Here is a 22,728-nt window from a genome sequence, read left to right as displayed (position 1 = left end):
GGAGGCAACTTTCCAACGGGCAGAACATGTTTTCCCTTGTCGCTCTCCAGCATCGCTTCTCGCCTCACCTGTGTTTTGCTAAGATAGAGGGTTTATTGTAAACTTATTAATTACTTCATTTCTCCTGCAAGGAGCCAGGAGAAAAATTTTCCGCGGCAGGCAGGATCTGCTATTGTGTTGGTGGCGGAGCTGAATGCGGCTGACGTCATGATTCATTTTCCCCATGACTGGGGAAGGCGACTCTCCGTGCCATGCCGTGCATATGAATCAGGCAGCCTTCCCCTGGCACAGCATGCCCAGCAATTCATCTTCCACCAGGACTTCTTCAAGCAGAAGAGAAAACGACAAACTTTTGCTATTGCGTTTCCCTGCAGAGAGGAGGGTTGGGGAGATGGGGGCTGCAGCCTCCCCAGACTTCATGCTTGCCCCTTCACCTCTGATCTGGGGGTTGATAGCAGATGTTTTCCATGCCTGTAGACGCATCAACAGGTCCCCAGCAAGCCTGGCCAACCCTGCAGTCACTGCAAGTATCTCAGCTAACTTTTTAGCCTGATCACTGCTACCTTCTCTCCAAGCTTAGGAAGTTCCTGCTGAAATCAGGAGGAAATCAATACACACAGAAGTTTATAGCAAAGTGATTTGGTTTAAGGCAGCAGGGCTTGGAACTAGATGATCTCTAAGGTCCCTTCCAACCCAAACCATTGATGATTCTATAATTCCATAATTCTATGAATGAGACTTGCCTGGAAAAACAGAGATAATGATGTCCTCCCTTTGCAAAGCACTACCAGCATCAGACCACTGATGTGCTCATCCTCTGCATGTGGGAGAGCATGGCAAGGCACAGTGTGCATCCCAAATAAGAGTCATGCACCCAGTTTGGGAAGTGACACTTTATTGCTATGACAGAAGAGCTACATCCATTATAACACAAAATGTTAGACTTCTGGGGATGCTCCACCCTCCATGGAGGGGAGGAGGGACACCTCCCAGAACAGATACCCACAGGGTGGTGGCAGGCAGCAGGCTAAAGCCACCAGCACTGAACACAGCCCAAACTGCTCCCTTCCACTTCCTACAGTCCTGAGATAACCAAGAGCCCTAAAGCCTCAGTGAGGAACCAAAAGCACGGCAGTGACTGAGCCACAGAGGGGTCAACACAGGTAGAGGGGCTTCAAATGGCCATTTATGCTTATGCTCGTCTGCTGAGTGATGGCAGACTCAGGTCACTGATGTCTTAAAAATAATTGCAACTTTGCTGAGTGATGAGACGCTTGCAAGAGCAAGAGACTTTTCCTGGGTCTCTGTCCCTGGGGACAAGCCCTTGGCTCCCATTAGAAGAGGACAATGATGGGGCAGGAAGCACCAGCCTCATGCAGGTTTGTCTTTTTGCTGGGGCCCAGATTGGGGGATATCTTTGGAAAAAGCTGCAAATGGTGGTGCTGGGGCTCCTCAAACCAGGAGTTCCCACTGTATTCCCAGACAGATGCTGAGAATCTGGGTAGTGATGAACACATGGCCCAGTTCAAATGCAGGGATTGGATCTTGGCACAGGAGAGCCCTGGGATGGAGCTAGAGTTGCCCTCCCACAGGAGGAAAATTATGCTTTTCAGAGGAATTGGTGAGATTTGTGACTCAGCATGAAAGAAGGGGGAAGAAGGAGTTCCCTGCAAAACAGAAGCAACCCAATACCACAAATTAAGGGTGGTGGACATGAGAATTTTTTCTCGCTACCTCAAGTGTCCTGCCCAGGAGGGCCAAACCCTGGCTGGCAGTGGGACACTAAGCAATGGTCTGGCGGCTGAAGAGGTCGAGGGTGAGGGCGCTGAGGAAGGCTGGGATGCTGTCCTGGCGCAGCAGGTGGAGTTCGATCAGCTCCCCGATGGTTCGGGAGAACTCCGTTTCCAGAAGCTGCATTTTTCCACCGGAGGAGCTGGAGGCCTAATGGGAAAGAAGAACAAGCCCATTAATACCAGGGGGTTTTAATTTACCTCCCGTGACACAGGAGCAGTGCCACCCTGAAGCCTCCTCTGCACTGAGGATGTGCCATCTGCTTGGCACACGGCATTCCTGAATCCTGTATTCCAATGTCCCCATGCAGGACCCCTGTGTGAGCCTTCCCCGGTGACAAATATGGTGATGGGGAGGTGAGGGGTTTGACCATCCTGGAAAAAGCCTGTGCTGCCAGCACACAGCAGGGGTGCCCACATGAGGGTCACTGTCACCAACACCACCCAAGGTGGCAGGAGCTCTGCACAGGGGTTTTCTCTCCATGAAAACACTTATTCCTTAAGTCACACCACTTCTGTAGGAGGAAGCAGACCTGTTCCTAATTAACATAACTCCTTCCCAGTGAGTACTGATCCACCCTGCATCCCTAAAGTGTTTAAATCAGCCTGGCATCACACAGCCGAAACCTCCAGAGGAATTACTCCAGAGATGCTCTCAAGAAAATAAGGAAACTCAACATGTGGGAAGACATTACAAATCTCCTGTAACATATAAAACAAGCAAAAAAAAAGCTAAATGCAAGAGAAATAAGGAATGCTTGAAGCCTCTCCTGCCCCCAGAGGCACAAAAGCAGCTTGTTTATTAATAAAGAGCAAAAACATCACAGTGCAAATGCTAATTTTTTCCCCTGCTATTTTCCTCTTCAAGATACCCCCATTCCTAATTGCTTTGCAGCTCTGGTTCCTGTCAGACCGAGGTGAGACAGCACAGGTGGTGCAGGGCACAGCCAGCAGCCCCCTCCTCAACCAAAGGATGCCAAGATCCAAAGTGGAGGATTGCCAGGTGAGGGGAGAACATTATGAACTTCCCATGTTTGGGTCCCTTGGGATTGTGAGGAGTGCAAGGTAGAGAGGATGCCCCTGTCATCCCCGAGCCAGGCAGGGAATCAAAACAAGGTTTCCACGTGGAAAAGTGAATTAGCTTTTGTTTAAAGCTTCATTTTGGCTGGGTTGTTTTTCAGCAAATCCTGTGCTTTGATCTGAAGCTACCTGATGCCTCCTGTGCACCTGAGGTACCACTGAGGGTACACAGATCAAAGAGGGAAGTGATGGCAGATGAAGGAGCCAGTTGGAGGCATCGGGAAGGATGTAAATCCCCATCCCACGTAAAGCCAGAGGTGCCTGCCGTGTGAGGCTGTAGCAGAGCAGCAAGCACAGGGGCTGGGTGCTGTGGCAGCAGCACAGGTTTTATTTTGCAAATCCTCCCTGGATTCAGCTGTTGGGAAGTGCCAGTTTTGGAGGAAGGTCCGAGTATTATGAATGCATCACTTGTGTCTCCAGCTCTCTTACCGCTGAGTTGGATGCATCTGAAATGGGAATTCAAGCTCTGTATGAAGTACACAGCCTCCCTCGCAGATTTAAAACACTCTTTGGGCACAGAATTAATTTCCTAACAATTTACAAGCAAATCCATTAATTGGTTTACTAGTTTAATTAATTAAAGTAAATTCCTTAAGAAATTTAGCATCCAGTGCCAGACCATTTGCTTGTGTTTTATGACCACAGAAACTGAGCAACATAAATGTTTTAAATTTCCTCTACGTTGAGCTCACTGGTGTCGTGGGTGAAGGCTACATTTGAATATCTTCTCTTTTTTTATGAGATTAATGGTCGTTTCTCTCTACTATTCTTCCTAACCAAAGTTTCCTCCCGCAGCAGAGGCAGAAGAATAATGTTCAGAGAAAGTTATGTGGACAAATACATGCTTCTGAGAAGATTGGTATTTCCCACTGAGTTTTCTCAGCTGCCAAGGGAGGCACCATCCTCCCTGTCACCCCCACGGCCTCTGTCTCCCCAGGAACTCCAAAAAATCAAAGAAAACCCCCAAGTACTTACAAACCCCAGACATCTCACCCAGGTTTCTTATGATTGCTTCTGTAACAGGCACAAGGCAAGGCAGCCACTTGGAAAAAAAGCAATTCTTCCTCTGCCGGGAGACGTTTACATGTGAACTTAGAGGATGGATGCACTTGCAGTGCAGCTCATTCAATCTCACACTGCTTTTTAAAAAATGGAGAAACTTTTTTTTCTTTTTTTTCCCCCAGGAGTGTTTTAAAATTGCTATCATTGTTACTTTTCTTATTATTTGTTTTTATTGCTTTTTTTTCTTCACCCATCTGTTCATAATGTAGTATAGACTGGGATATATAGATAGATTTGCTGCTTTGGGTTCAACAGCGGGAGTACCTCTGCAGCCTGTGCTTTACAAATAAAGTGATTATATTAAATAATAGCAATATGTTCCCATTAATTCACAGGATTTCTTTTCAAAAGGCAGCCTGCACCCTGCCTGGTGCACTCTCTGGCAGAGAGGGAAGTGCCCAGGGAAGGAACAGGAGCGAGCAGGGGATCATGGCAAGGCAGGGGGATGCACAGGGGTGTGCAGGAACACCGAGGGGGAGCACATGGGGGGGATGCTCTGCTGAGTGAACGCTGCAGGGTCTGGTGTTTCACACCATTCTGGATCAATGCAGAGCATGCCTGTGACTCCAGCTCTAAAAACTGGATTTATGAAAATAAGAAATGTGAAATTTCCAGTGGTTCAAAGCTGCAAGGGCACCCGAATCCTCCTCTTCACCGTTCATAGCTAGGATTCCCTCCACCCATTTTTAATCAATTTTTTTTAAAATTGAAAATAGTCTCAACCCTCAAAGGCAAACCCCTGGACACAACTCCTGCTGACAAGAACTTGCAGGTGCCAGCACAAGCCAACTATTCACAGCACACTCCATGTAATACAATCACCAATCACCCTGCTGATGCATTCCCTAAAATTCTAAGTTTCGATGAAGCCAAAAGCCACCCCAGCCCATCTAGGAATAAAATGCAAAGCTGAGAAGAGCATAAACAAGTGTCACTGGTCCATGGGGACAGTCCATGAGTGGGAATGGGGTGAGAGAGACCAGAGTATGTTCAAACCCAGCCCTGACTGCTCTGTGCCCAGCACTACTGACATCATTGCTATAGCGTGTTGCTCTTCAAGAGAGGGCTGAAAGAAAAAAGCATCAACACTTAGAGTCAAACTGAATACATGGGATCAAAGGAAAAGCTGGACCTGTGAATATGCCCATCCATCCCAGAGTCAATGTAAAGAGGAGACAATGCAAGAGGACACTCTGGGGACCACCATCACGCTTCACTCCCCCTTTCCCCTTTGTGCTGAGCCAGACAAGTGCAGTGCTTCACTAGAGATGTAAATATTCCCTCCTCAGCCTCAGTTTCCCGGAGCACAGAGCAGCCTGGGATGCTGAAGCTAAGCACTATGAGAATACCATCTCTCAGGTACTCTGTACATAGCCCTATATTGGTTTCTTCTAATTCAAAAGTCTGTCTGGCTCACTAAACTACCAAGATTCAGGTCTCTGTTATGTTTTATTCAGATCTCAAATACTTGCAAAAGGAAAGATAGCAGCTTTCACTAAGCTCTGTTGCCAGTTCAGTCTGATTGAAGGACTATGGGGACCTTTTCTAGAAAAGCAAAGGAAATCACTCTTTTCCCAGTCTTACCGTACACCCAGCTCTGCTGGAGTGGGCGGGATGTGACTCTGGTTGTAGATTTGAAGGGTGACACCCTGTTTGTCTCCTCACAGGCTGTGCTACCCCACAGCAACCAGATCAGGGGCAGACCTCTCTGTATCATAAACCACATCAACACTGGCCTATTTAGCACAGAACAACACGAACTTGGAGGAGCTGCTCTGAGAAAGGAGCTGTTAGCACAGCTGTTTCTTCAGGGGAATCGAGATCAGCAGCCGCCTGCCAGAAGGAAACTTCATAAATCTTCCTCTTAACCCTGGAAACCGGTAAATTATTCAAGGCTTTATAGTTCAGATATACATGTAAAAATCTCTCAAATAACCACCAACGTGGTAGAAAAGCGGGTTCTTCTCTCTGATGAATAAGGAGCAGACAATGCAGATGATGTGGAGGAGCAATCAGCAACAGGCATTCCCAAATGTCCCACTCGGCGGATGGACTTGCAGCTGGGTGAACCAGGCTCGTAAAACTGCAACATATGGACCATAACAGGCTCTCTCAACTACTGCCATTTCAGTGTAACATGTCCAGGACTTCTGTCTGCGCTGGTCCTGCTGAGATGGCTCTTTGCACCCGTGCTGCTTCCCTGAAAGCCAATACCCAGCACTTCCTTCTCTGCTTCTTCCAGCAGCTGAGGGGCAGCGATGTGAAAAGTGTGACAGTGTCTCCTTTAGTCACTCACAAGCTACCACGGTGTGGTTCAGAAGTGCACTCTCACCCAGATACACTCAGGTTTATACCCATTTCCTCTTCTCTCTGACATATTTTGGTAGCTAAAAACAATGGCTCCAAAAGTGCCATCCACTATAAACCGGCATGCAGTGTGACTTTAATCACACAAAGGATGCTTCTTGAAAAACATGGGCTGAGCATAAGACTCAAGGTCATGCAGACCTTCAGACACTGGAATAAGACTGAAAAGAGGGTGGTTGACTGCCCCAAGGAGAGAGCTGACATGGGGATGTGGTATCATGAGAAAGTATGGAATAGAAATGCAGAAACAGGGAGAAGAGGGCTTCAGCGTTCTATACAACTTGAGATTTCAACATGAAGTGAGGATTTTCTACCTCTGATTTCCATACTGAGCGAGCACAACTGCCTTTGGGGATGCAATCCATGCAGGACATGTGTTCCTGCAACTTCAAACACACACCTCAAGCACCGCAGGTGGAGTTCCTGAATGGGTTTTGGCAAGCTGACAACAGGGATGGTGGAGCTTTGTGCCAGGCACAGCAGGCGAGACAGTTGTGTCTCAGCTTGGGAACAAAGGAGGCTCAAACACCTCCACAGTGTGCAGAAGGATGAAGTCCTGGGCTTTGGCAGGGCTGCCAGAGCCACCCCTTGGCATGGTGACAAACCTTTGCTTTGCAGATGCCACTTGGCCACGCTCTATGGTAGACAGTGCTTTCCAAGGCTGAGATGTATGAGGGGTCAAAAGGAGCAAGTGAATCATTGTCCGGTGACATTTACCCAGCGAATGCATCTCGAAGGCCCCATCTCATCTGCTCTGCTCCTTCCATAAATCACTGTCTGTGCTGTGTCCCCACGGCTCTGAGCACACGCAGCAACCAGCCCCCGTGTGCTGAGGGAAGGGGAACACACACCCAGCGCTGCACACGGAGCTTCTCCCTGCTCTATGCAGGCTGCTCCAGCACTAAGGGCCATGCTGCAGTCCCTGTGACCCAGTTCTCACTGCCTTTTCCTTTCTCCTTGTGGTGCTCCCCACCCTACCCTGAAGAGCGCTGTGCCATCCACTCCAATGAGGGTTATGCACATCTCCCCACCAGATCGACCCATTTGGAAATTTGCCTTCATCACGTGAATCCCTCAGAGCTCCTCCTCATGTGGGGCAGTCACTCCCTCTTCCCAAAGCCTTCACACGTCAGCAGAAGCCCTCAGGGTTGGCTCTTCCACCCGATCACCTCCTGCATCTCTGTTGCCATGTGTGCCTCGGAGCCTTGGCCACGCTGCTGGTCCTGAAACCCCCTCATCTCCCTGAGGCTTCCCCACGGCACCCACGGCCTCCCTCAGCACTCATTAACACACACAAACCCTGCCACAGTCCTACAAACCTATTTGAAAATTTCCTTTAAGAAGCTGCTGGCTCTGACCTTTAAATGAGAAAATCCTTTAGTTTCTGCCTCTTGCTTCAGATGCTGAGATTTTTCTAAATGTCAAAGGCCGCCTTGTCCACGTGCAGATGTTGAGGGGGGAAGCAGTGGTGCTGAGTGGGCTGGCACCCTCTCTCTGGGTCTGCAGAGCTCATAAATCACCACTTCAGATCACCCCAGACAGACAGACAGACAGACAGACAGATGCACGGCAACCCACCATGCACAGAGCCAGCCAAAAAGCTGGAGTGTCCAGAAAAAAACCAAGGAAAATACGTGTGTGTGTGTGTGTGTGTGTGCACATGCAGGAACTGCCTGCTGAAGTTATAACAACCCAAACACGAGGTTTTGAGATTTAATTGCTCGAACTTGGCTCTCTCGGGTGATGATATCATTATCAAAATACCCCAATTGAGTTATGCCTCACCAATCAATCTCTCCTAAGCATCATGCACTGCTCAAATACCAGGTCCCCAGGTAGCCTCTAAATCACTTTAATTACAGGCCGTTCATTTAAAATTAGGGAAATATTAAAGAAAAAAAAAAACCAAAAAACAACACAAAATTGAACCACAAGACATGCTTATGGCTGGAAATATTTATGAGGTTATTTAGCAAACTGTTTACTGGTTTCCTTCTTTTTTTCATGGAAACTGGCAGGTTCCAGCTGGCCTCACAGGACGCCTGCACATTGTGGCTCCCGCAGGATGTGCAGCACTTAATCAATCAGGTCACCTCCCTTTCCCAAATGACCATTCCTTGTCTGCAGCAAAATTTCCCCCCCTTTAATATCCTCATTGTAACCCAAAGAAGAAGAGCACTTCTTTATAATAATTGTTTCTTGCCAAGACCTCTGACCTCTGTGTCACCAGCTTGGTATATAAAGTGAATTTATGAGGCAGACAAGGATGGATGCCTGTAAAGGGCCTTCCAGGAAATGTAATGAAAAAGCTGCTTTTAGCTGCTGAGCAAAGAAAAGCAAATGCCTGGCAGTGCCAAGAAGAAAATTGAATGCTGGGATGGGGTAAGTGAGAAACAGCCCCGTGTGCACTGAGATTTATAGCAAACATTTCCTTTCTCTTTCTTATTATTCAACACTGAGATGAACCACAACCCCAGAATGTCTTTGGAACAAGAGGTCAGCTCATATACTTCCATCTTAATCAGAAACACGACCCAGGCACTGTGTACACGAGTGGCAGCAGGGATGGGGTCCTGGATGCTGCACCAGCTCCGCAGCAAAGGAAGGCAGAGCGGGGTGTGCTGCGCCAGCCTCTCCCCACAGCTCCCTGTTTTGATCTAGCTGAGCTCTCCTGCACCTCACGTCAAAAATGAGACATGAAAAAGAGCAGGGACATGTGCTGAAGGGCTGCACCCCTCTCCATGGGGGAAACCTGCTGGTGTTAATCCTGGGGGACAGTGCTCTGCGCAGCAGAGGGCGAGTCAGCACCTTCTTTCAAAAGGTTTCTCCTACAGGTTAATGCCCTTTAGACTGTCAAATGCGATGCCATAAAAATAAGATCAAAGGCTTTAAAATAAGGGAAGCATATTTTTTGATTCATACTATTACTATTTTATATCTGAATATTCCTATAGAGCTTTTCATCCTGGAAGACAGGTCTTTGAACTGCTGTGATTTCACCTATCACTGAGGAACAACCCCTGGGGTAAAATGTGACAGCTATTATCAGGGTGCATTAATGTTACTGAACAGTTCAGGACAGACAGAGACAAATATATCCAATTTAAATCATAGGTTTGAAGAACTACTGCTCAGTGTGGATTAATACCCATGCATTTTCCAAAAGGGCTTTGAGAGTTTTTAGAGAACAAGTGCTGAAACTAAAATTCCCTGTCTCATCTGTAGGATTCATTCAGGCTCCCATCATTATGCTGCAAATTGAACATTGTCAGAGAGGGAAGATGGCAATGTACATGATTCACTCATAGTATCTACTTTTGCAGATTCTGATGGGATGTCCAAACCAGCCACCAAGGAGACTCACCCTGTGGAGATTTGCTGAGGTGATACCTAAAAATGGTTCCACTGAACACATGGCTGGTGAGAGTAAATCACAGCAGATTACTCACATCACAGAGAATGGAAAATCACATGGGATGTCACTCTAAACTAATACTGGCAGCTGGCTGTAGTCAGAGCTTGAGGTCATAAATTATAAGTTTTTAACAGACTCAGATCTGCTAAATAGTGTTCACCAGCCAAATATGCTTATAAGCATTAAGCATGGAGGAGTAGAGATGGGAACAAGGCACAGAGCTCACAGAATTTTTCCAACCCCATTCCATATCAAAACCCAAACTATGACATTAAGCCTTTAAAGCCAATACCTCCATAAAATCTCAGGATCTTTACAAATCAGTGTCTCTCCTTGTTATACAGCGAAGCTGTGCTGATCCCCCAGCCACAGCTATCTCTGACCTACAACAAATCCCTTTGGAAAGAGCAGCCAAACGTGCGTTATCCCATCTGCTGTCACACCCCGCGGGGCAGGGCTGGACCGCTCCAGCACCCCGTCTGCAGCTTCCCAACCATCTGCGGGGTGACCGTGTTGGACTGGTCAAGCTGCAGAATGAGTAGCTAACAAGCATTAACAACATCTAGCCCATGTGTTCTGTCTAGTAAAATGCCAACCCATCTGTCTGTAACATCAGCGACTCCGTAGAAGCCATATGCAGGAGAGACATAAATTAGGGAGAGAAAAATCTCCCGTTACTTTCTCTGCAGTGACTCTGCAGTTGTCGCTGGGAATGTGAGGGACTGGGTGTTTTTTAAGTTCTGTTTTCCCAGCCAAATCTCAGGCTCATGTAGCTCTCCAGCCCTGCCATCCAGAGGCAGTTTCTGGTCTGCACCTGACCCCGGTGAATGTGTTTTGGCACAAAGAGAAAAGTAGCTGCAACTCAAACCAGCTTCCAAACCACTCCCCTAGGAGAGCCAGAAGAAGACAGACAACTTGAGGGAGATACCAGGGACTGGCAAGTGAACCCAGCATACAAGAAACCCCCAGTTAGACAGGAAGCTCATTAACCAGCCAATCTGCTTATCACATTCCTGTCCATCTCCCTTGCTGGAAGCTCTCTGAGCTGGAAGGAACAGAGGAGCAGTAAACCAAGAACATGGAGTTTCTGGAACATGAGCACCTATGGCAGAAATGGAAAAAAAAAAAAAAAATCATCTGTGTGGGCTGTAATTAAGACAGCCTGTTGCCAAGGCAGGGAGATACTCCACTTGTGAACTGCAGCTGGGAGCATGAGGTCTGTAAGAGAACATGAGCAGCAAAGTTTGTCAAACCCTGCATCAGTGAGAGACGTCTGGAACCACGGAGAATTTTGACGGCAACTTTTGAAGCTGTGGCGTTGCCTGGGACAATAGGCACCCCTCCCCAGAGCAAACCACTGCTCCCCAAGAGGCAGAGCTTGCTGGAGCCTTCATCCCTCACTGAGTCACACCAGACATGTGCCATTCCACTACTTGGCTGCTCCTGCTTCATGGTCCTGCTCAGAAGCCTCTGCTTTCCTGTCTCTGGATTAGAGCAAATCAGCAGTAAAACCCAAGACTCCCCTCTGAAGTGCCTGAATGTGACACAGAGTGAAAATAGGTCATACAGACTTCAGGACTCACCAGCTGCCAACTGGAAATGAATCCCTGAGTTTGGGAGCTGGGCATCTCACTTTGCATGAGATGGAGGGAGAGTGCCTGGAGCTGGGAATGAACAGAGGACACATGCTGGGGAGGCACATCTGGAGTGACTGCTACTCTGCCACACTGCAGATGCCATCATGTGATTAGTACAGTTATCCTTATCATCTTTTTGGTATCCTTCTCCAAGTCTTGCTATAAGCAGGGTGGATGGAAGGCTAAAGAACTGAACAAGGTCCTGTTACCAGTAATGGCTCAAGGGACTGTAAGTGATAAACTTAATGACAAGCAGACAATTAGACCTTTAGCTCTGTGGCTGAGGGATGGGGCAGTATATGGAGCATGCCCGTTCCCGGCTCATTGAGTCTGCAAGGCTTGTGGGGGAAGGAGTAACAGATGGACCTGATGGCAGAGTACAGCTGAAATTCTCACCATGTTTATTCATTACACTCTCCTAGCTCTTGTTTGTCATAGTCTGGCACCCCGGGCTAAAATGCAGGTTCAAGCTTTACATCAAGGAAATTGGTGACACGTATTAGTCACCTCTGCACAGAGCCAGCTCCGCATCACAGCCAGCGCTGCGCAGACCAAAGCCACCGCTCATCTAAGAGCAAGAAGAATTGGTCAATAATTACCCCTTCCTGTGGGACTGTGTGACTTGCTTACAGTTATGATCTACCAAAGTGGAATTTAAGTGTTGGCTCTGGGAATAACGTTAGTGGCCGTTGCAACATCAATAACCAAATGTCACAATGTTAGCGTGAGCTGAGGAAGGTGCTTTTACTGCTCTCGCTTTTTTGCTGGCTCACATTTTCTTCGTTTTTCTTCATTTGAAATCGCTGCCATCAGCACGACTGTCAGCAGGACCAAAGTAAGCCTGAGTTGTCAGTACCCAGAAAGTCAAAGAAGGAAGTTGATTCTAAACACGCAAAATGATTTTCTTGTGTCCTCAAGAATGAGTTTTAACCCTTGACAGCTCACAACCCCACTGTGGGGAAGCACATTTCTCAGAGTGCCACAAGTAGAAGTTTATACTGAGAAGAGATGTTATTATTTTTTAAATGTCAGCATTTCTTTCTCAACTTCAAGACTTCTGAATTCATGGAGCTGATGGTTACCAGTAACTCTGTTTGTGGAGTTGCTCAACCAGACTCGTAGTCTACAGGCAGGAAATCTTGAAGAACAAGTCACCTGGCCTGTGCAGGTTGGGTATACCCAGCTTTCTTGAAATGGGCTTTTAATGGTAAAACCCAATGTGAAATAGAGACATAGGACTCCTCTCTCCTTGAGCAGGTGGGATCTCACCTCAAGAAGAAAGCCCACGGCTCAAGAGACAGAGGTTGCAGCTAAGGAGTGAATAAATAGGAAGATTTCAGTATTCAGTGAAACAGTAGGAGAAATTCTACTGTACCCCTTGGGGGGACACTCGGCCCTTTGGGCTACAACACATTTACTGAAAGTTCCTGCTGTTGCTGCCTGTGCTGTCATTTGGCACTAACCTCCTGAAGAACACGGCAAGACAGCGCTGCTGGTTCTCATGTCTGGATGAACATGCTCCTCTCCCCGAAGGGAAAAGGAGAGGTTTTGTGTTTAGCGAGTGCGCCATGTTCGAGCAACCTCCGAGGAATCTGCCTGGGGCCCTGGGCCTCCCCATCTGACACACATCTGACTGGTTGTCTCTTCCTGCTGGTGTTCTCCCACTGATGTGCTGCCATCCGCCAGTCAGCTCCTTCTGCTGCAAGTGCAGGGGGGGAAGAGATTTATGCAGACACCATGTATGCAATTATGAAAACAGAAGACAAGACACCCGGATATCACATAAATTGATGCATTTTTGCTGGCAGGCTTTTTGCATGATCCAGTAACAGCTGTCATGCTCCAGCTTCTCTCATCTGAGCTCCGCTACCACTTCAGCATCCTTCCACATCCTTTAAGAGGGCTTCCTTCCCTTCCTGGTACAGCCTGCTCCAGATGCCACAGCAAGGCAGGCAGTAGCGTGGGATGCAAAGGGGAGACAGTTCGGCTGCTTTTCATAGCAGCACTAAAACGAAATGTTCACTTCTTTAGGCAAAATGCTGCTCATTAGCAATGACCTCGAGGCATGCAAGCTGCTCTACCAGCAATCTCTCCCACTCTGGAGCTCTTTAAAATTTGCCCTTTTCCTGTGCCAAGTCTTTGGCAAGCTTCCCTAAAGCCCAGTAATGATCTGCAGAGATACACACACGTCCCAGTGCTTTCTGGAGAAAGGTGGTGCAGGGGCTTTCTGGAGAAAGGGGAGCTGGTATGGAGCTTGGACTTCATGTCTTGTCCCCTACTCAGCATAGCATTAAGGGAAGGAAAGGACAAGCCTACAAGTTTCCCTGCCAAGTCAGCTCCTGCTGTGAACTCTAAAGCCTGGGAGCCTGTTAGTGCCCACATCCTCCTGGTTTTCAGCACTCCATGCTATGTTTGCTTTTGTAGATAGATTTAACCTTTCTAAAATTAACAACAGAAGAGAACTTCTTTTGGCAGAACACCAGTTTTAGAAAGATGGAGGAACACAACATTTTCCAAACACTTGGAAACTGCAGACTGAAGATATGTGTTAGTCTCTGCAGTGCTTGCTGGTTTTGCTCATTATTCTGAATGCTAATACATTAATAGATCCTCTCCTGATTAGCGGCTGCACTAGACTCTCTTTCTAGGAACACATATGGCTCCTTCTTGCCACAATATTGGAATAGAGAGCCAAAATATTTAAACACTGACACTAAAAAAAGATTTTATCACCCCCATCCTGATGTAAATAACTAAGGCTGGAGCCAGCTCTTAGCTCTATATGCCTATCTTTCAAAAAGTTCTTAATCAAATATGAATGAACTGGCTGAGGCCCATCTGAAGTAATTGGGCTGTCTGTGGTTACAACGCTGCAGCAACAAAACCACTGTGACATCCTCTTATCCCACAGGATGCTCTGGGTCTGGCTGAAAGGAGCACATACAAGTTGGGGTTTTAGACCCAGGTGTGTGTGCAGTGGCTGGTTCTGCCTGCAAGAAAAGGGAACACATTTTTTCTTTACCCACACCTGCAAGGTTAAAATATTGTCCTGAATTAAGATGATTTTCAGGGGAATCCAAATGCTTCTCTCCCAGATGTCTACATGCATCAGCATTTATCCCACCTGCTGAAGGACATGGGAATTACCCAGCACACAGCCCAGAGGGTATGGTAAAAATTCTGGTAGTGTATATTGGGATTGTTTGGAGTTGTAGGTCAATTGCCAATACAGAATTGCCTAAAAGATCTGTTCCTCCCTCATTTTTTCCCATGCTGTGCCATTACCTTTCCTCTCTGCCATATGTCTTGCCCTAATCCTACCTGTCTAGTGCCATCAGCTGCTAAAATAAACAGCAGTTCCCACTTTGTGCTGTTTGCCCTGCTGCTGATCAGACCTGTCACTGGCTAAGAGTGACACAACCTGACTGCTAGCAAAACCCTGAAACTTAAAAAAAAACCTTTCTACATTTCAACAAGTGAGACCTGAAAGGGGAGGGACTTCAGGTCAGTACTCCAGAAAACACTTATCACTACAGAGCTGAAACATGGTGTGAAAATAAAAGCCCTCAAAACCTGCTTTCACACATTCCCCAGCGTGCCTGGAGGTGTTCCTGCTCTGACCCACCTAACAATGCTCTTGAGAATTGTTTTCACAAGCAAAAAATACAAACAAAACAGCAAAAGAGTCAAGAAGTATTTCTTCAAATGCCTCCAATCTAGGCTGTGCTCTAAATACAGTGTAGAAACAGCACTAATACATACTCAGATGTTACAGAAAGCCACAGAAAAAGATCTCAGCAAACGCTGAACTGTAATACAGAGCAGGTCCTGACTTTGGTGTCAGGATTATTTGAGATCACTGACCTCATCCTGCTCAACCAGACTATTTTATAACTCAATTACTTTATTTCTGTACATATAGATGTACATGAGATACTTAACATTCTTTCTTGTGCAAGAACCAGACAGAAAGCAGAAGATGCAGATGAGAAAACATGAGGATGAGCTCCCTTGGAGGTTTCACGGACAAAGATGTTTAAACGAAGTAATTTAAAACCAGAAAGAACCTCACAAACAAAGTGTTTCTAAGCATCTCATTTCACTTGCTTGTTTTCAACTATATTTGAAAAAAAACCTCAGAGGGAACTAAACCACTTTAGCTGCTGCTTCCTCATTCCTGATGTCCTCTGGAGAACATCACCAACCTTTTTTCCTACCAGTTACACACCAAAATTTCTAGAACAAGTAACTCTACAGCAGTTAGGAGAATTGAAAAACATTATGTAGTCATTGCTTATCACAGCTCTGAAGGGCAGGGAAGTACCAGCACAGCCCGAGACTGACAGACAGGAAGAAATGGGCTTCCTACAGCATCAGAGCAACAAAGAGCCCAAAGGACTTGGAGCTCGAGTCTTGCTTGCCTCCTGTCCTGCAGAAACCAGAGCTTTCCCAAACCATGGGGCTGCAGGGAACGTGCAAGATGTGGGATTCAATTCTGCAATAATCAATCCCAAACTCTGTGTCACGGTGCGGGGAGGGAATGCCCACAATAAAGCCAGCAGTGATGCCCAGGCACCTGCAGCATCCCCTGGGCACAGCCCCAGCCAGGGCTCAGCCTGCCTCGGGAAGGGCCCTTCAGTGTGCACAGGGCTGTTCCAGCCCAACAACCAACCCATTCATCCCCATGACTGCTCCATTCAGGACGAGTTGACACATCCTTCCCACAACAGAACCCTGCAAATGACTTTATTTAACCAGGAAAACAGATTTGTGTTGTTTCTAAAGACAAACGAATCTAGTTTTGGCTGCAGAGGACTGAGCTGGGCCCCTCTCTGTGCCAGTAAAAGCATCAGGATTGTGGAGGAGACTTAAGAGACTGTGTTTACTTTCAGTCTCCCATGGATCATAACTGAACAGGAAAAAAGGGCTCACACAGCACAACAGATCAGGCTGTAACTGTAAAGGAGTTCAACACTTTGGATCTGTTTCTCTCAAGCTCTCAATGAATTTTTTTGAATTTAGAGAAAGACTTTCCACAGTTTACTGGTCTGCAGTGAGAGTGGGGCATTTTAAGGAGAGGATGGTGAAGCAGAAGATTTCATAGAATCACAGAATAGTCTGGGTTGGAAGGGACCTTGAAGATCACGTAGTTCCAACTCAAGTGGGATGCTGCCCACTAGATCAGGCTGGTGAAGGAAGATGCTACTCTTTATTATGTTGTCACTTTTCAGCACATACATGGCCCCAAATGTGGCTGAGCTCTGCCCGAAGATGCAAATATAAGCGTTCCTGTGCTGGAGGCTCCTGCCTGTGTGCTTCAGACAAAAGGGAAAAGGGGAAAGAAGTCCCCAGAGAAGCAATCAAAAGTGCCCAGGGGCACAAAGCAGGTTGGCAGCAGAGGCAGGAGCCATAGACAGATCCTGCAAGTCCCCCCAAAACATCCAGGCTGTGGGGAAATCTCTGCTCTCTGGTGCAAAGGCAGAGGAGGATGCAATGACATGGATTTATCCTTAAGTTGCTAGGAAGGGAGGCACAATTCTTTACTTTATAGTGCCCAGTTATTTAACCTTAATGCTCCACTGACACTATTTTTTGTACGGAATGTTATATACATGTCTGTGTACAAATTTGCAGTGTATAAATCACGGATCAGAGGTGACCTGTAAGTTTGTGCATGTGGAGATTCATGCAGCATGAGGGCTAGCTGGGAGGATGAAGTCATTAAGATGTGTTCTCATCTAAAGTTACTTATGAATTATTTGTAAGCTATTTTCTCACTTATTTTGTTATAATACCCCCACATACTCACTCACCAACCAGTAAAAATAGCTTACCAGTGAATACACGTTTCGGAAGTCTGTTTGCCTATTTTTCCTTTGTGCTGCAGCTGCTGTTGCCATGCTGTCGTTGCTATGTTTTCCTTTTTCTTTCTTTTTCTTAAGAAGAGAAAAGGAAAAAAGAAGTCTATTCCCTAAACATGCTAGACTCAGCTCATGGAACAAAATACCTGAGGTAGAGCCTAGAGGAATATAACATAATCTGGCTGAAAGAGCATAGTTTATGTGTAGAAGAAAGCCTTTTTGACACTAATACACAGATTCTTCTCTGAAAGAGTTAATGAAACCACAAGTATTATTTAGATCAGGTAAAGATCACTAAAGAAGAGTATTAATACATTACAAAGTGGTCAGGGAAAGGTAAAACTCCATGCCGAATAGGTTGATAAGGAGGTAGAGGGGAAAAAAAGAGATTTAAAAGAGTAGATGTGGCCAAGTCTCATCTGGAAGACAAGACAATGAAGTTGCTCAATAAGCTTGTTAAAACAGTTCTTAAAGCTTGAAAGCTAACATTTGTCTCAGTGGGACAGCCCTGAGAAATACAAATGCTTTTTCCAAAGGCTGCAAGTCCATGGTGGAAATTTTGGTTCTGGGTTGTGGGTCCCAGGTTGCTGCCTTTTGCCTCTCTTCCCTGTATGAAGAGCAGGCAGAGTTTGCCAGACTAAGGTTGGGGCTCAGCAATTAAGTTCTGAAAAGACAATTTGGGTTTCCCATTCCTCTGCTGTCCCTCAGCTCAAGAGGAACTTGGATGATTCTCCCATCCTCAGTCCCCTGCTGGTCTCCGTGGAGGACCGTGGAGAAGAGTTGGCAACATGATGACAAGAATCGATAGCTTCAGCCCAACTACTGATGATTTAGAGCACAAGAACCCCCTGTGAGATGGCAAAATGACTTGGGTAGCTTAGGAGTGTGGAGAACTGTGACGGAGGACCTGTGAAATTTGGGTCACTGGGCAGTGCTACAGCAGAAGAAATTCGATACAGACAAGTGCAATGTAGTGTGTGTTGTTCTGCCAATTTAAAGGACTCTTAACATGCTGATGTGTTGGAGGTGATGTAACCTCTCAGAAAAATGAAAAGCCAAGTGCCACCGTGGCCAGTTTCTAGACAATTTCTCAGTGTACAGTGTCACTCGAAACATCAAGTAAAAGGTTAGAATAAAATGTGCTTGAAAATAAGGCTGGGAGTACCATGTCATGGTTTTATACAGGTTGAGAGCATGTCCTCTTCTGAGCAGTGAGTCAGCTTTGGTGAGTTCAGTACAACACGAGGGCAAAAGATAAATTAGGTTTTCCTCGTTTGAGGCATGTGCTGTTTAACCTGCCTTTCTTCTCATCACTGACTCCATCCCGGGGTCACTGGGAGAAACATTAAGGGCTGCAACAATTTACTGCAGAATTAAGACAGGCAACAGTAAAGAGAGGATGGGCAGGGTGGTGAATGCTGAGTCAGATGTTACACTAGAAAACAGACTTCCAGTATTTCAGGTACTCTTCAGCCATTACCCTCCTTGACTGAGGTGGGTGAGAGTTACAAAGCGCAGCTGGATTCAAGATGCCCCTTTCTCTTTATGGAGTTTGGCTGCATTCACTGCCATTTTTCTTCCTGGAAAACCAAGTTTCCATAGGTCAAAACCCCTCCAACCCTGACCTGTGTGGGGCAGGGGTGCTACTCCTGACTGTGAGCTTAAAGCACAGCTTGCTCAAGACCAGTTCTGCCATTCACTGTGTGTTAATTACTCCTGCCTTTACCCACATCCTGTCAGCCCCAGCCTTTGGGGTCTGACAAAAACCCCTTCCCATGAGGACAGCCCCTTCCAGCCAAGCCAAAGAAATCACACAGAGCTATGTAGTCCCATGATTAAGAGCTGTGAGTCAGGAGCTTCCAAGTTTATTCCTCACTTTGAGTCCCAGCATGAACTACACAAGTAGCATCATTTCTCTGCATCTCAATATCCTCACCCTCCACTAGAACTAATAACAACTCCTCCACTGAGCAGCCCTGCTGTGAGAATCAATTGGTATTTGTAAAGGCCTTTGAGAAATGTAAGGCACAGTCTGTATGTGAAAATTATTGATATGATTCATTACCAGGCATTCATACTCTATTTATGCAACTCCCAGTCCATTACTAAATATATTGTCCATTTGAATATTGAAATCACTGCTGCTAGTAATTTCTGCTAGTGTTACACTGGTCTTTCAGAGGTAGCTTTTTCAACTTGAATGGGAGAATTGTGGAGGCAGTGAAAAGGGGAACAAATGCCAGAAGAAGAATTTAAAAAATGACAACAGCTCTGCGCAGGTTTCATGGAAAACAATAAAAAATCCATTTAACAAATAACTTTGTGCTAACACTTTCCTGAATCCTCTTCCCGTTCTCTTTTTCCCTCAGCTGAATTTGTGTGAAAATCTGATCTCCATTAGCTTGTGCCTGCAAGATGAAAACAAGCAAACCTGAGCGCATTGTGTCTCTCCAGACAGACCACTTGCTCCCTACACATGAGCTCGGGTGATGCCCGAGACCATCTTTGTGACCAGCCTCCTTTCCAGAAAGTGAGGATGTTCCATCCAAACCATCATCCTCCAACCCTCAATCACCAGCTCCAGCTTTCCCCAGCCTTTTTCTTTGCCATGCTACTGAAAGCAGCAAAATCTGGGACTACTCGTAGAGTTTCTGAGAAGAGAGAGCATATGTCTATACATTATATATTTATTCACACACTGAGACATGTTCTCACTCCCGAGACACACACGGTATGTTCCGACTTTCTCACTCCAGCATGTTTTGCAAATCTCTTCTCCACCCCCTCTATTCCCTTGTTTCACTTTATCAGTATCTTGTTTAAGGGAAATGCTGCTTATTGTAAACTGGAAACGTTAAGATCAGGTCAACAGACCATTCATTAAGACACAGCTGTGGGACAGGGAGTGATTGTGCACAGCTATTTTCCTGGCTCAGCTTCCTTTCCTTCCAGTTGGAAAATTTACTTCCTTGCTGTGATCCTTCTACTCATTCTTGGTGCTGACAAAACGTTGCCAATATCCGTGGTGTGGGAACTCAAGGACGATCGATATTTCGTTTGAATCAAATACAATGATTTCTTTTTGTTTGTTTTGTTTTCAAAGCTCAACATTTTGCAATTAAACATGCCAAGACATGGGGAAAGTTGAGGTGGGGGTTCTTTTGTGAAAGGCAGGAGGAAACAACACAGAAGTAGAAACCAGAGCAAATCAGCAGTGAAGCCAATAGAAATCTGCTGCGTCGTTTCTTCTTCCTCTTAATACATTTTTTACGAGAAGTGAGATCTTTGATTACATTTTTGATTAGGAGAGACAGGCATTGCCCTGCCCAGTGCACAGTTAGAAGGAAAGGAGCCTTTCATGTTCACAGATATCAGACATCAAAACAGCCATTCCCAGCTCTTAAAAGGATCAGACAAAACTGCAGCTCAAACTGTGCCAGGGTACTTTGGTGCAGGCAGGTTCCCGGTGGAAGGCATTCTCAGAGCTGTAAGAAATTCTGTGGATGCTGAAACTCCTGTTGAGTGCAGGGACAAATATGGGAAATTTCTCCCAGAGACGTCCAGGACCATTGTAAGGGCATTTCAGAATCAGCAGACTGAGAGCCATGACAGCCAGGCTGCAAAGAGAGCTGCCTAAAAGGAGCTCCTGGTTGTAAAGGATGGCTAGGTGCTCCTTCAGAGGGTCCAGGCAGGACAGCTCAGTGGGGAAAGCAGCCATCAGAGCACAGCCAAGAGCAGGATTGTGCAGATGAATTACATCTCTCCTTCCTGAAGACTCATGGGCTCACTGAAACTCCCAAATATGCTGATGCCCAGCTGCAGGACAAGAGCACTGAGAACCACCTCCACCTTGCAACACAACTGGTCTCTGTCTTCAGAGCTGAAGAGCCCCAGTGGCCTCCCTGGTTTAGAGGTCACCTTGACACCCTGACAACCTACGACAGCTGAATTGTGTGAACAAGAGATCAGACCTCCGATCTTGCACGACTCCAGTTGAATACTGACAATGGCAACACGGTGTCCTGGCTTATCCCTCACCCCCACTGCAAATGGCCCATCATCAAATGGCTGTGGGATCTGTAAAAACTCAAAGGCTGAAATGAGACAGGACAGCAAATCAACTCATGGATTAATTCAGAGTTCAGTTCAGCCTGGATTCAAGCACCTTCTCCTGCCACAGCTTGCCAGTATGCATGACAGAAGAAAAAAACCAAATCATTGACAATTTTTCAAGGTCCAAAGCAGGCTTTGTCTAGGTTGGTGGCAAACATGATGCCCATCTTCCCAGAATTTGGCTCAGCTGTGCAAACAGATGTCCTGAAAGCATCAGCTGCACCTGTAACTAACTTGGATGCTAATGCAGACACCTGAACCTTCTCCATGTGTCCCCAGTACTGAATACTGACCCTCACCCATTAAATGGGCTTGCTGGTGCAGAACTAGTCCTATCTCATCAGGCATAAGTCTGGCCTCCAGCCTGTTCCTAGTCTTTCTCTACAGAGAAGTGTCCTTCAAAGCCTTGCACCATCACTTCACCTCCACCATCATCTTCTGTATTCCCTCTAAGTCAGGGTATCATACAGAGAGAACGTCGAGCCTGCACAGCCACCAACACCAGGACACCATCCAGTCCAGCCTGTCTCTGTCTGTGGCCTCCATCTGGCAGCAATGATCCAAATGGCATTAAGCTGACTCCATGCTCAGACTCATAACAAACATGTTGCAAGGGACAATTGTTCCTCCTACCAAGGCTGCTGCAGATTTTTATCCTGCTTTTCCCTTCTAATACAGCAATAATGTCAGACCAAGGGAGTCTGGAGATTCCCACAACTCACCCTCAATGGTGCATTGACACCCAGCCCTACATCTACATTAAGGATGAGCAGAGCCATCCCTCAAACGCCGAGTGCCAGAGTAAGGTAAGTGCGTGGATGACAAACAGCTGTCTCCAGCTCAGGAGAGACACTGCAGAGCTGCTGCTGGAAAATTCAACCCCATCTTCCACTGAAGTGCCATATCTATCTGGGAGATAAATAGCCCTTATTTCCTTCTGCACACACGTCTGCTACTGATATGTGCCAGCAGTGGCTGTGAGCATCCCTTCTGCTGCTCCGAGCAGCCAGGAGGTCACAGCCTTTCACTCCGATGCAGGCTTAGCTTGTGGGATCCCAGCCTCTCTTCCAGAGGGTGTAATTCACAAGCACACTTCCCTGCTGGATCAGCTCGCAGCAGCTTGTCCACTTAGCACAGAGGCAGGTGAGAACACACTGTACTCCAGTGCTGCCTCGTATCGGCTTGTCATTAAACAGCAGATAGGCTGCCATTGATTTCAGTTACATTTCTGTTCCCAGCAAACTCTCTAGAAACACTTATCCCAAAGCCTGAAGTGCTCCTGAACACATGCCCTCCTTGTTTTCTACTGTTATTGAGGCACTCAGTATCTCTCAATGTAGAAGGCAGACCGGAGGAATGCTGCAATCTGATTTCCTCCCCAACATCACCAATGGGATCAAAGC

The 22,728-nt window shown here is 46.6% G+C and overlaps 1 protein-coding gene across 5 annotated transcripts in view; it reads right to left on the bottom strand.

Annotated features, from left to right (window-relative positions):
• Positions 1 to 886: 886 nt before the first annotated feature.
• The window catches only part of MAD1L1 (mitotic arrest deficient 1 like 1), a 349,002-nt gene continuing 327,160 nt past the window's right edge, over positions 887 to 22,728 (bottom strand). For all 5 annotated transcript variants that reach the window (XM_069029432.1, XM_069029433.1, XM_069029448.1 and 2 more), the window contains one exon: positions 887 to 1,941. In XM_069029432.1, the coding sequence (XP_068885533.1) occupies positions 1,783 to 1,941 (159 nt within the window). In that variant the 3' untranslated portion in view covers positions 887 to 1,782. The remainder of the gene's footprint in view (positions 1,942 to 22,728) is intronic.

The sequence above is a fragment of the Aphelocoma coerulescens genome, chromosome 14 (genome assembly GCF_041296385.1).
Source record: "Aphelocoma coerulescens isolate FSJ_1873_10779 chromosome 14, UR_Acoe_1.0, whole genome shotgun sequence".
In the NCBI taxonomy this organism is placed as follows: domain Eukaryota; kingdom Metazoa; phylum Chordata; class Aves; order Passeriformes; family Corvidae; genus Aphelocoma; species Aphelocoma coerulescens.
This window is presented reverse-complemented; position numbering and strand designations above follow the sequence as displayed.